General features: G+C 35.4%; 1 protein-coding gene across 12 annotated transcripts in view; it reads right to left on the bottom strand.

Moving 5' to 3' along the window:
* Nucleotides 1–15197, bottom strand: part of Sorbs2 (sorbin and SH3 domain containing 2) — a 92914-nt gene that overhangs the window by 29833 nt on the left and 47884 nt on the right. For 7 of the 12 annotated variants that reach the window (XM_071610484.1, XM_071610483.1, XM_027926925.2 and 4 more), the window contains 3 exons: nt 8379–8425; nt 5214–5401; nt 1350–2933 (listed from right to left, as the gene is read on the bottom strand). In XM_071610484.1, the coding sequence (XP_071466585.1) occupies nt 1350–2933; nt 5214–5401; nt 8379–8425 (1819 nt within the window). Of the gene's footprint in view, nt 1–1349; nt 2934–5213; nt 5402–8378; nt 8426–12908; nt 12966–14983; nt 15068–15197 lie in introns of all 12 variants that reach the window. The other 5 variants (XM_071610480.1, XM_071610488.1, XM_071610481.1 and 2 more) reach the window with 5 other exon arrangements.

The raw sequence follows: 15197 nt of genomic DNA, 5'->3' as shown, positions 1-15197 counted from the left end.
TATTGTTTTAGAAGCATGCTGTATAATATGAATGAAAAAAAGATAAATAGTAAAGTAAATAAATTTGTGGTATAATAACTAACAAGCTACATCAGTTACATCAATGTGAAACTTAAATTATGTGCTTTTTGACTATGGAAATTATATTTTCTATTATGAACTCCTGAATATTAGGAGTTTGAGTCCCCTTTCTGTTAACTCCACATCTGTGTAAACTTGGGCAAGCTGCTTGCCTTCTCTGGGCTTCAGTTTCCTCAACTGTAAAATAATGGTTTTGACAACACCTATCCCATTGGTTTGTGCCAGTTTTAACTAGGTTTTGTATGTGCAGCACTTTGTAGTACCTAGTGTATACAAAGTTCTCTATTGACATCCAAAGTTTCAGCCTGAAATGTTCACTCTAGTCTCTTAAAATTTACATAGTAAGCAGATGTACTTTAAAATTTAAAAAAAGAATTTGATACAAATATTAAAAACACCCTGTGCTTTTAAGTTATGTAAACTTCAAAAAGTCTGCATTTGAATTGCTATTTGTCCTTGTGTTGCCACTTTAAAGTTATCTATGTAAAGGGAGTTGAGTCACTTTTAACCTAGTCTAATTCAAATTTTGTTATAGCAAAAGTAAGTAAATTAATGAAAAATAAATAAAGTAATGGAAAAGAAAATGAATACACTGATCGATGGAAATAGGACATTTAGATATACAGCTTAAAGATACATTCACAAAAATTTCATCCTAATTGTGCCCTTTCAAGGGAGAAAATTATTAAATAATCCTAATCTCTTTAGATGTCTACCAATTACTATTCATACCTTCAGTTTTGCTTTCTGAATGCTTTCACATAATACTTCTATACAGAAAGTGAGCAAATTATTTGTGAATGCCTTAAAATTTTAAAAATAATATAAGAAATTATAAAAGGCTATTTATTAAACTATTGGTTTTGATTCATTTTACAGAGAAAAGAGATCTCTGAAGGATACTGATATTCAATGATAGTTTCTGCCCTGAAGTATTCCTTTTAATTAAGTAAATCGCTTAATTTGTCATCCCAATGTAACAGTTGTTGGAAGCCTCCTGCTAAGCTACAATGTGGATTTACTTTGGCTCCTGAGTAAATTTTTGTGAACTGATGATCACTTTAAGCCACACATGAAGTTCAATGTAACTATGGGCACATGAGAGAGATTCAGTGAGACAGGTCTGCACAACACACATTTGTGTCACAACACACAACGATGCAAGCGGTCCCTCTCACAGCTCGGGAACGATGGGATGGACGAATGGATGGAAGAGCTGGAGGTGAGTATCTGAACCACAGGGGAAAACCCAAGAAAAGTTCCTCCACCTTGGAGACTCAGTGCACTCTCGGCGTCCTGGTGGTAGCTGTTGGTGATGTCCACATCTGGGAAAGAGGCACTGTGAGGCATTCTCCTACAATCGTTCTGGTACAGGGGACAATGAATAGCACCATCTTGAGGCAGTGGGTGGAAAGGCTGGTGCGTGGGGCTCCTTTTCAGAGCTCGGAGTGATGAATTCCTTTCAGGAATATCTGGCAGCAGCTCACTGATAAGACGGTGCAATATACTGTTGTCTGGCAAACTTCCTCTCCTCTTCTCAGCTTTGATTTGGTCACAGATGTCTTGAAGGGCGGAGTCCAGAGCCTCGAATACAGAAGCCTTACATTTTGTTTTTTCAGTCTGTTTTTTGGGAGTCATATTCTTTTTCCTCCGGAAAGGCACAGGGCTGACTAGAAATGCAAGTTTAGACAGGCCAGGGTCCATTTCTTGTCTCCTGGGCTGCTCGATGTTTTCATGTTTGGCTCTTTCGTGTTTTAACATTGTGGTAAATCTCGTGTAGGACGCGGGGCATCGGCCTTTGCAGGAACTGATGAGGTGCCTGTGATGGTGGTGGTGGTGATGGTGGTGGCGATGGTGGCTGGAGCCGTAGAAACTTTCAGAGGATGTGAACGAAAAGTGATCGAAATCACTTTCGCTGCAGAAGGATGACCCTTCTACATGAATATAGTCACTGTGGTCAGACACTACTCCATCTTGGTCACTGTCGGAAAATTCCACATGGGCTCTCGGTTGCTCCTCGCTGGTGACTTCGATGTGGATTGGCACCAGGGTTTTAGACTGGTAGCTCCGTTGCACCTGAGAAGGGTGTCTGCTTTGATTTTCTTCCTCCAGCAAAGACTCGATGGAAAATCGCCTCTTGGGACACAGACCATTTTGCTGTGGTTCTAGGGTGACGGGAGATAACATTTCATCTCCTAAATTTGGCATGGATTTTGATTTTTGAATCAACTTTTCAAATTCTGAAATGCGGGTGGGTACCATGTCCCTGGGCACCTCCTCGGTGGAGGACTGGCTCCATCCATGGAGTAAGCCCTTGTGTTGCTGTTCCTTTTCGTACTGCATTATTCTCGACTTCACAGAGCAAATGACCTCTGAATTCATCAAATCCTTGCGGTTAATGCGGTGCATCTTCTTGTACATTTTTAGGAACCCTGGGGCGTTGTGGGCTGCCCTGTGTCTGATTCTTGATCTGCCATTACCTCGAACCTCCTGGATGTAAGGGGAAGCCCAAGTCATGGGGCAGCTCTCTTTGGAGTCCTCTTCACATAACAAGGAGCCCATACTTTCCGACTTGGTTTGGGGGTCTGGGAAGCTATCGCAGTCATCATTGAGGAGATCATCACAGCTACGGGATTTGATTTTGGGGGAAACTGTTTCTTCAGTGCTGCTCCAGATCTCTGCATTTTGCCGGGCCATCTGCCAGCCATTCTTGAAAGTGATGGCCCTTTGTGAGTCCCGTGGGACGTCCAAATGCTGTCTATAAGTGCTACAGTACTCTAACTCAGGGGAAGGGGTGCCGTTGATCCCTGAGTAACTGCAAAGGGACGGACACATTTTGCTATCATCCCCACCTTTTAATCCAGAGCAGCGTGGCAGGAGAGAGACATTTGGAGAAGTTAAAAAGTTCACAAAGAGAGGAGGTCAGTATCAGAGAGCACAGCAAAGAGAAAGCAGTTAGTGTGGTTTATCTTAGACAGTGACTGTTAACACATGTAGCTTCAACTTTAGAGAAAAAAAAGCCTAAGGCAAAATAATACCTTTTCAATGAATTCAGCTTTGCAAATTTTAGAGCCATTTAAACCATGTGTAACAAGTAACTGATGTAGTATATACACCCATTTCTATTTCTTAATGAATATATCTTTCTGCCAAAGGGTATGCCAAAAATACAATTCTATCTCTTAAGCTAATAGCATGACCTGGTAGTAGTAACTTCGAGGATTAACAACTGATGGCCAAGTTGTTGTGAACTTAATCAATTTAAGAGGGACAGGATTTGAGGTTCATAATTTACAATAGGGTAAGAAGTGATTTATAATTTACATTAATTGATATTCTCTTAACTCTTATAAACAATTTTTATGAGCATTTGGATAGAAAACATTATTTTCCAAAGTAAAAAAAATAAAAATGCTGTGAACTATTGTTAGCAATTTTTTTCCAAGGAAAAAAAAATAGTGAGAGACTCTTTAGATAAAGTAATTTATCTCTTTAATTGCTAACCTTCAATCTCCTATTAGACACATTGTTCTCATAAAGATAACTGGATATAATGTAAAACTTTCATTAATTATATCATGCTTCTTTTCTGGGGGAGGTTTTTTTTTTATTGTTTGAAATTTGATAAGAGAAAGCTAAACCTGATCTCAGTTTGGAACAACTACGGAAATATTCTTTTCTTTTTCTTTGCCAAATTAGCTAATAAACAAGAGGCAAAATTACATCTAAGGATGTTTTGTTTTTAGAAATAAAACCTAGTACAGGAAAATATTAACAAATCATGACTTATGATCTTCCCCAAGTTCTTTAAAAGTAGATAAGCACATTAAGTAGATATGTAGTATTTGGGAAAGGAAGTTAATTTAACACTCCCTACTATTAAACAAATATTTAAATTCATCAGAAACCTTTTAACGTTCTGGATAGTATCCAAGAATAATGAATCAGTGCATTTCATAACCTACTTGTTACCTTAAGATATTTGTTTGCACAAATGAGTAGAATCTGGTAAAGGCACATCTACTTATCTGAGTAAAGGTACAAGGAATGGGGCTCATTCTCCGGGAACAGCTGGGTCCTACTCACAACTTCACTAGGCCTTGGAAGGCTTGGGTCCCCGCTGTGCACAGGGCAGCCATCTCCACAGCTACTGATCAGCTCTAAATGTGGCACTGGCTGTAGTGCCTACAATTGGTGACGTGGCTGAATCTATTTTATAGAACTTTCTGTTAGAGCTCATTTTCTTCACACATCTTAAAGTGCTTGTCTCTTGTCAGCTCCAAGATACTGGAGGAGAGTCCAACAGCTCCAGATTTGGTTATAGCTGAAGGTTCAGAGGGACATAGGGGAGCTCATTCAATCCTCACTCTCTGTCTTAGAAATATTTCTGTCCCAGAGGCAATGATGCACTAAATGACCTTCCAGGGACCTTAAGCATGACTTCTTCCCTTCTAATACTTAGCTCACTACCTTTCCAAAGAGGATAGAGGCCATCTGGAAAAATGGCTTATTGATTTCTCAAGTTTAAGATAATGGCTCAAAACCAGTCAGTTCTCATTGCAAGGTGAATTGAACACCGTGTTGCACAGTAGAATGTGGATGCTCTACTATATATATGAAGATTGGCCAAAATAAAGAGATAATGGTTAAAAAAACCCAACTTTAATAGAGTAAGCATTTTTTTACTTAAAGATTTTTTTTTTAAATGTATGTTTTTAGGGAATAATTTTCTCTGTTGCTGTTTGTAACTATTAGTTTATAAATGTGATTGATTTGCTAGGTAGAGTAACATTAGAAATTTTTACTATATATTAATGCTTATAAATATCATCTTTCATCTTTATAAGCCCCCAAACAAATTATTTGATACTTTGTATGTGTTTCATAAAAATATATCTATATTGGGGGAAAAGCATGAAAAGAAGCTATCTGAGTCCTTTAAGTGAACCCAAGTGGCTGGCCAGCTTGAGTCAGTCTGGGAAGGAAGAAAGCCATTGTTCTGAAACTGTACTTCACTTATGACACTGTAGGTAAAAGGTAGCACATATCACTCTCACTGCCTGGCTCTCACTGTCAGTCTAGGTCAAAACTTTAACTAGTTCATTTTTGTGCATTCCTTTATCTTTGCTCACCTTTTGCTCTTGAGGGGGAGGAAGGAGAAGAGCTAATGAAAGACTTCGTAAGGGTGGCATTGGATCCTGGGAGGTCTGCCCGACCAGGGCTGGTCCTGCTTGCACTTTGCTCCCCCAAGCTCCTGGGTGGACCCACTGCAGGCTCACTCTTCCTCCGTTTCCTGAAGTCGCTGGCCATGCTTGCAGAACTGAAAGAAGTAATCACATCAGTTTGACTGGTCCCAGTGGAAGTTAGCACATGCACCACAAAGGCCCATGTGATGTGCTAGAGAAGATGGTATATAACCCTTAAATCTGTACCCCAAAACAGCATGGTGAGGATCTCATTCCTTGACATTTAAAATGATTTATTTAGAATCATCTTTTTAAGACATTTATTCCAACTGTGATATTCTGGAAAGGGTAAAATGTGGGGACAATAAAAAGATCAGTGGTGTTAGGAGCTGGGCGGAGGAAGGGATGGAAGAAAGGGTGCTGCCCTGGGAATTTTTTTGGCAATAAAAACTATTCTAAACTATTCTCTATGACATAGTGGTGATATATATCGTTACACATTTTAAAACCCCAAGAATATATAACACACAGCATATGTTAAAAAAATACATGTTTTAGAACATTTAAAGACTTTTTTTTTTTTTTAAGAGCAGCTTCAGGCTTACAGGGAAAAAAAATCACTGGAATGTATAGGACTTCCATTCTGTGGGTTCTTCATCCACAGATTCAACTAACCATAGATGGGAGAGAATTTTAAAAATTGCATTTGTATTTAACATGTATACATTTTTTTATCCCAAGCAATACAATATATCAAATATTTGTACAGCATCTACACTGTAAATGATTGAGATAATATAAAGTTTCTGGGAAGACGTGCATAGATTATATGCAAATACTATGCCCATTTACATCAGATACTTGGGCATCTGCAGATTATGATATCCTTGGCAGAGGATGGGGGAGTGTTCTCAAGCCAATCCTTTGCAGACACTGAAACACAGTGTATAGAGAATTCTTTATACTCACTCCAGTTTCTGTTTTTATTTACCTCTTCTATGGTATTTGTTACAACTGATGAACCTATCCTGACATTTCATCACTGAAAGTCTCCAGTTTACATTAGGGTTCCTGCTGTATCTGATTATATGTTCTGTGGATTTTTTTAAAAAAATGCATAATGATATCTGTCCCTCACAATGTATCACATAGAATAGTTTAGAATAGTTTTATTGCCATAAAAATCCCCTGTGCATCCATCCCTTCCTCTTCCTGCCCCCTGACGATGTCAGATCTTTATATGATCTCCATATTTTGCCCTTTCCAGGATATCACAGTAGGAATCATACAGTATGTGGTCTTTTAGATTGGCTTCTTTCACTTAGTAGCATACTTCTAAGTTTCTTCCATGTCTTTGTGTCACTTGATAGCTTATTTATTTTATGGCTGAATAATATTCCATTATATGGATGTACCACCATTTCCCATTCACCAAATTTTGGTAATTATGAGTAAGACTGCTTATAGGCATTCATACACAGGTTTCTTTGTGTGAGCATATATTTATAATCACCTTTTAAAATAAAAATTCTCCTATGGTGAACATTTTGTCAATACTGGAAATTCAGTGTTATGATACGTATAATGTATCTTTTCTCTAGTGAGTTCCAACAGCATGAACAGATCCAAATGGGGGGTGGGGGTGGGTGGGCAAAAACAAAGGAAAGGACTGAAATAAAGGAAGATGTCTAGCAAAATTAGTTTCTTTTACCTCAAGGATTGCCTGCAGGCTTTCCTAATAATCTTAGCTTTGGAAGACCTAATACAGGAATTCCAACATTACATATGCAAATAATGAAAGACCAATAATTTTTCCAGAAAATTAACTATTAAGAATTCCTTCCACTGAGTTGTATAGAATGCTCTATTACAGCAAGGAGTTTTTACTGTGGTTGTGAGTCTGAGAAGAATATTAGTGATTGACAGGCTCCATCATACAGCATGCTGTCTGTCAAATCACTGGAGAGAGTTATGTAAACAGTGACAGCATTGGATATAGCTCCTATGGAGCTCAGTAAGATGCTATGTGCTTTATTTACATTTTTATCTTATTTAGCCCACCCAGTAACCTATGAGGGATTGATATGTACACCCCACATATATAAATGAGCAAACCAAACACACACCTGGGAAGTACAGAAATAGACTTCAGAATTTGCATTCTTTCTAATGAGGAGGCTCCATCTCCTACACATATTTTTGCTGTGACTATCCTGCCATGTGAGGGTCTGTATCTTTAGAGCAATCCTTAGAACAGATTAAAACTTTAAAATTCAAACATTTAAAACATTTTGGGTGAATATATAGATACAAAAGATAAAAGGAGAAGTTGGATGCTCCTTTCTTTGTGCTATTAATGTAGCTGGATGAGCTTTCTACTTAAATTGATAAAAATTACAGAAGAGCAAAAGAAAGTTATTTGTTGATGATACAATATAGCTGGGAGTTGGTAATATTCAATGTTGCTATTGAACTATGACTGAATTTCATCAAGATTTTTAAGTAAGTGTGATATTTGAAGCCTACTTATTAGAACTTCTTTTGGACTGACTCTGAAGGCTTTTTATTTTGTTTCTCTCCTTTCCAGCTGTGTAAACTTGGCAAGTTACTAAACCGAAGTATTAGTTTCTTCAGAGATACAGCGGAGACAACAGTATTTAACTCGCAGTGTTGTCTTTTGATTGAATATGTTTAGGTACTTAGAATGCCAAGTATACAGTAAGCCTTCATGTATTGTTAGTAAAAGAATTTCTGATTTGTGTGGTCAGTATAATTAACAAATATGTATGTAAGAGTTACTAATTTATAAATTTTTAAAATAATTATCATAAATATTGCTTAACAACATTAAAAATGAGTTATGTATAATACTTATGAAAAGGAAAGAAAAGCGGGCTGAGATAGGGAAGGGAAGAATATATCAATCTGTGAAGGAATCCAGAATTATTTCACTTAAATTTTATAAATTCTTGAATATGATCATATAAAACTGATGCCAAAATTAAATTCATGAGATGGTACTTAAAATAAGAGCAAATAATACATAATTACCATTGAAAAAGAAACCACTGGCATAGAATATTCTGGTTGTCAATGTCATGGGATTCTTACCTAGCAGGCCTTTCCAGGCTTCTGTCTATAGACTGGTATATGGAGGCCTGTTAAAATAGAACAATAGCTTCATGACAATCATTACCATGGCAAATTTCATTTGTCTGTCAACATTAAATTAGGTAATTTAAAAAGAGTATTACAAATATTGAGATTAAAAGTACCATTTATAAGGAGAATAAAAATGCCTTCCCAAATAGAAGTTATGCAACCTGAGCTTCACTTTTCGTATATACTTTCTCTTCTGAGAAAGTGCATTGCATTTCTTGTTGTAATTTCAAGTTATCTACAGCCCAAGTGTTCATTACATGGGGAAAAAGAAGAATCAATAATATTTCCTCAGGAATGCTGAACTGAATAAAGAGCTAAAGTTATTCTGTAATATTAAGTTCAGAAAGCTGCCTACTGATTGACTGTAAGTAGAAAATGTCTACTATGTTTAAAAATATATTTGCAGTCATTATTCGATTTTTACACAATGTAAGCATTCTTTATAATTTTGTTGTTGTCATCAAGCAGAACTTGAGATATCTTTCCTCTGTCAACAAAGATCTGACATTTCAATGAAATCCACAGTATTTGATTTGAAATTAAACTAAACTACCTGGAATTTCAGTCAGGTACAGATCTAAGTAAGTTCAGTGTTAGTTTAAAATAAATGATCTAATGAATCAAAATATAACTTTTTAAAAAGTTTATTCTGTAGAGTACAATAAAATTGATACTAAGCAAAAATGATAGATTATTAAGTTCCCATTTTCCATGGCCACCCATTGTGATTATTGTTGAACTATCTGAAAGGCAAGAGAGGATTAGTATTGAGCTCCCAAATCTTGGAGGTGACAGTACAAGATGGGACTGAGGGTGACAATGTGTAGCATGCATAAGGAAATGTATAACACATTTATATGACTTTGGTCATAGTAAATGCTATTTATGATCAGACAAATTTTAGTTTAGTTTGATGAAAAAACTGAAATTCTAATTTGAAATTTTTGTCTATATGGAAATTTTAAAATGTTAGCCAGAAAGGTAAGATTTGAAATTTTTAATTTTAAATTCCTATTACATGAAAATATTTTACCAGAATATTGAAGACCTACACATGTTAACCCCACTTAACAAATAATTTCTATAACTCTGTTTTCTGTTAATTGGGAAATTAACATCAATTAGTCAATTGAAATATTAATATTTAACCGTACAATTGTTTATGTAGGTCAATCTGACAAGTCCCCTTATAAGTAACTATAAAGTTGCTTTTGTAACTGATATATTAATTTAATTTTATTTCATTGAAAGAGAATGGAATTTTACCTAGAGACAAATAAAAATGTTTCTTGACCAGAGAATATTTCTTTCTCCTTTTGGGCCAAAAAATTATATTCTAATATGTTTAGTTCCTAGAAAATGCTTTGATTCCTAGTTTTTAAATAAATACGAAATTAGGAAAATATGGGACACTAGCCTGATAAGTTTTCATGATTGTTTTAATTTACTGAACTCTGAATCAGATACTGGGAAGGTAGAAAAACAGAAAGTAAATAAGAAAGCAAGCAAACAAGTAAAAAAAAATAAAACCACATAGTTATATTATAGTTTAGAACTATTAATTCTACATGTGTGCAGAAGAGTAACACCAGAGCTGCTGGATACTGTCATCTGTGAGGATCAAGGTTTTCTTGGGACACAATAATACACTGTTGATCATCAAGTGGGGTCAAATTCAAAACACTTTTGAACATCCCTGAAGAGATCATAAATTTTAGAATGCCAATTTATGATGAGTCTAAACACTATTGTAATGTGAAATAAAACAGAGTGTAAGAACTGATAAATTGATTGTACCTAGTATTATTGCAGAAAACTGCAATTATTTTTCCTGTGATGATTTTCACTTTCAAATAAGCTAAAACCAGTTTTTGATTCTGTGTATAGTCAGAGAAGGTTCCGTATCACATTATTAGGTAAAGCATCTGTGACTAAGAGAAAAACTTGTACCCATAATTGTAAGAATGATATCTGTCCTAAAATAAAAATTCTATACAGAAAAAAGCAATCCATTTGACTTATTATGATCTATTGTTTACATATAGTCATTATTTTATCACACCTAGAAGGTCGTTTTAATGAAGAGTAGATATTGAAACTTTCTTTCTGTTAAGAATGATGTGATTAAACTTTGTTTAAAATCTGGTAACAATTCTTCATCAATGTTAGTTTCTCAGTTATATTTAAGGATTAAAAAGTATGTTGCTAGCTGGGTACAATGGTACATGCCTGTAATCCCAGCTACTTGGGAAGCTGAGGCAGAGGGATGGCAAGTTTGAGGCCAGTCTGAGCAATTTAGCAGACCCTGTCTCAAAACAAAACAAAACAAAAAACGTTGGGGATGTAGCTTGGTTGTTGACTTGCCTAGCATACTTCAGCCACGGGTTCAATCCCCAGTACTGGGAGAATAAAAACGATTTATTCATGACATATACCAGACTCTTGATAAATGGTAGCTAAGGTAATGAATATCAAATCAATTTATATATATACTAGAAATGTTATACAAAATGGCATTAAAAACAAAGTCTAGATACATTATTGGAGTGTTTTATTACATTCTGACAAACCATGATCTTATATTGATAACATAGTTAATATGCTACTAAAATCAATCAACATTCCTCTCAATCCCAAAGAGAGAGTGACAAATAGTTTAAGAACAGAAACTGAATTTTAAGTGATTTTTTGCCATTATCATAACATTTTAGAATGCATAAAATGAAATTTTTAAATATTTTTATGTCCAGGAACTACTGTGAAATGTTAATTATTTGAACTCATTTCACAAAAATTCAACAGTTAATGAAAATTGTACTAAGTAAATTTATTTCTAAAAGGATTGAGCTCTTATATATATCCCTTGGAAATGGTAAAAAGTGTGGTATAAAGTAAAGAGCACTAACATGAAGTCTGAGTGATCAGTGGTAGTCCCCCCCCACCATATTATCAGGTGATTTTTGGACATATTTCTCAAAATTGTTGCACTTTACTTTTATTTACTAAAAACTGGGTGAGCTGGACATGATACTTATCCTAGAAATATCTGACCAAATAGAATTTCAAAATCAATTCTTGAATTGTTTAAAAAGTTGAAATGATACCCTTTAATCATACATAAAGGTAACATAGCATATAGAATAGAATTGCTTGTTTTATTAGATGTTTTTAGAGTATATGTCTGCTACAAAACATAAACCTTAAAAAATAACTGAATTCAGTAATCCAGAAGGTTCCTGATTATTCCATTTTACTTTTGGTTTGATATATAAATATCATGGTCACTCCCCTGCTTTGACACACACTCTGATGCCTTCTATGGGGAAAATAATTTTGGATTGCAAATTAAAGCTCTAGAAAATTGGGAATTTCCTTCTGAGACTCTATGCCTGCAATTCCAGTGATCACCTCTATGTGTCAGTAGTACCTCCTGCAACATTAGTTTTGTTTTTATTTGCACATATTTAATTTAAAATTTCAATAGAAATAAGATATTTATTAAGTGTTATATTCACTTAAGACCATAAAGCAAATACTGTGTGAAAATTGGTTTATTCTGTTTGCTTTCATCCTAGCTACTCCTAAGAGTTCTCACAGAGGTTTTTATACGGCCATTGGCTACCAAGCAGTGCCATTTTTCCTTCTGTCTTCTAGTAAGGCCTTTATTTGATTTCCAAAATAATTTTCTGTTTTCTTTGTAGACAGTAGGGAAAAATGCTTTTGTCTAAAGATATTTTCTATTTTTTTCAATAATCTCTTTGCCTATTTCAAATAAAAATTTACATTACATGGCCTAAATTTTTCATCTAGTTGACTGTTGTAAGTGTTCTTAATAGATATTTCAAGTCAATTTCATCTATGTGCCTGGGATGATCTGTTATAGTGTCTGCCTGGATTATAGTGTTGAGAGAATTAGTGGTGTCTGTCAAGGGTATAAAACTGGTAAGTTATAACACACATAACACATATTTGTCATCCCTATTCTTGACTGATACTAAAATCCATAAGTTTTGAGTATTTAGGAAAATGAAGGAATCAAAAAATAAATATTAGGCAAATGTGGTACATAGGCTTCTGAAAACTTAAGAATCTAAATTCTGTAAGCATGATGATGAAGTGGCTCTGAGAAGTTTGCTAATTCTATTTTCCACAGCCTAAGAAAAACAGTGGTTAATATATGCACTAATATGACAATGATTTTGATTTTTTATTTTCATGCTGCTGAATACCAAGTCTGCGCTGAATAGCTTAACTGATAGTTATGACTGGAATGATTCTTCATGTAGAAATTAGAAATAGCCAATGTCTGTAGTATAATTAATGTCTAGGCAATGATCCTAGATACAGCACAATGATACAAAGATAGGTTTTTCAAAACTAGCTTAGGCACTACAGTGAATTGTAAAACATGGGTGTTCAGAATCACAGTAACAGGCTCTAAGGGAGAAATCTGAAAAAGAGAGAATAATTTCCTTTTACCTCATTGGAAACACCAGAAGAATGATCTTGAACATAATCCAGAGCCTTTTTAGGAGGCTGGGGTGTAGATGAACCACATAAGCAGAAGTGTAGAGATGGAATGGAGGAGAATCAATGGCAGCAAGGAATGAACATGTGGAAAAGGTGACAACAGTTAGAAATTGAGTGCTGATAGCATCAGATACAAATAAAGAGTGACATGAATGGAGCAAAATGGGGTAGCCTAGCAGGAAGAGTGCAATGTTTACAGATATTCTCAAGCATTGGGCAAAATTGCTAGTGTTCAATTAGTAAATTTATAAACTCATTTTATCAAATCAAAATTAGCATTCCTAGTTTGGCCACAGAGGAATGCAAGGTTCATTAAAGAAACATTAAAGGAGCGAGTGGCTAGCATGCTGGTAAGTTTCAATTGTGTGGCAGAAAATGACTGTAGAAAATGCTGATAATTTAGGCTCAGTACAGAGGTTGGTATAATCCTTCTAAACTCTCTAAGCAATAATAACAAGACATATAAAACAAAGATCGAGAACTTTTTTCTTCTTAAATAGAATACATTAATATTAATGTTAGGATACAAATGAAAAAAAATGGAGAAAACATTTCTCCTATTAGTAATAAAAATTTCAGGATAAGTTCTTTGGTTTATATTCATTTACAGTCACATTTGATTCAGTTCAATACAATATAATAAATCTAATCAGGTTTCCTTTGCATTTTAATGGTCAAAGGGTCTACCATAACCCATTTATGATGCATATACAAGCATATAAATCAGCATATGATATGGTAAAAGATCATAGACTCTGATTTTTCTTTTCTCTCTCTCTCTCTCTTCCTCCCTCCCTCCCTCCCTCCCTCCCTTCCTTTCTCTCTCTCTCTCTCTCTCTCTCTCTCTCTCTCTCTCTCTCTCTCTCTTTACCAAGGATTAAACCCAGGGGCACTTGAACACTGAGTTACATCCCCAACCATTTTATATATATATATAGTGCCTTGCTAAGTTGCTTTAGGACGTCACTAAGTTGCTGAGGCTACCTTTGAACTTGCAATCCTCCTTCCTCAGCCTCCCAAGCTGCTGGGATTATAGGCATGCACCACCATGCCCAGCATATCTCTGATTTTTAATAAAAGTTGTTGGGCAGTGTAATTGGCATGTTCTTTAAGAATTTAAAATTCATGAAACGTGACTGACACATCAAATGCATTGCTGTTGGAAAATACTTTTCCCAAATAAAACTTGATTTACTACAGGGAGTTATTTAAAGCTTAAACTAACTCTATTCCTATAAAGCCCAAGGGTGGGGGGGGGCATCCTTGGGTGGGAGTTTAGGGAATAGCAACATAGCAGCAGATTTCACTAGCAACACTGGACATCAAGGTTAACAGGGTTTCTTAATTTTTTTCTTTTCTCACATTCCTTTCAGTAGGTATTTTATAGTGGGCATATTCTGGTCATATATTAGAGTGGGCACTACCCAGAGACTTTTAGTTGCTGTTGTTTGACAGGCCTGGTTTTAACTTCTGGTTCTGCAATTTAGTATTTTGTGCAAAATTTTAACCTTTCTGTTCCTGTTTTCTTCTTATTATGGGGCATCAGAAAGATTCATGGATTAATGAGTACAGCCAGCTCTCCAGGGACTTGGTGATTCCTCAGCAAATGGGATCTACACAATAGTTATTGTTATTATTATTATAATTGCCAACATGGTCTTGTTTGAACTAGATCAAAGTGAACTGTAAATGAGTACAAATCCATACAGCTGTAATAATTGCCTAAATATTCCAGAACAGAAAAATCTTCAGCATATTAAATTTGCAATTAATTAGATACAAGATAATCCTGATGCATGATTTGGAAAAACCATACAGCAAGTGTCTGAGGGCCTTAGCCATTTTGGTACAGAAGTAATGTGGACTAAGTTCCACCGCATTTGTATATATATATTGTGCATTCAGTTTTTTTTTTTTTTTTTTGTTCTCTAAACGAAACCTCTCTCTTCCAATAAAGGTACGTTTTAAAATAAATCAAACAACATTTTCCTATTTATCTTATAGTAAAGGCTAACCTCACTTACCGGGCGTCCAAACTCCAGTTCTGAAAAGAATTTATACCAGGGCTCATTTTCTAAATCTATGTCATCTGGATTTATGCGATCAGTCTAGAGCAGACGTGAAGGAAAAGGGAAGGAAAAGGCACACTGAGCGAAGTGAGGGAAATGCTGTGTGGTATGAAAAACACGCGCGCATTCACACGCCAACATGCACCAACTCTCATCCAACAAACCTCAG

Source organism: Marmota flaviventris, chromosome 3 (assembly GCF_047511675.1).
Source record: "Marmota flaviventris isolate mMarFla1 chromosome 3, mMarFla1.hap1, whole genome shotgun sequence".
NCBI lineage: Eukaryota > Metazoa > Chordata > Mammalia > Rodentia > Sciuridae > Marmota > Marmota flaviventris.
Note: the sequence above shows the minus strand (reverse complement) of the source record. Positions and strands in the feature narration are given on the sequence as shown.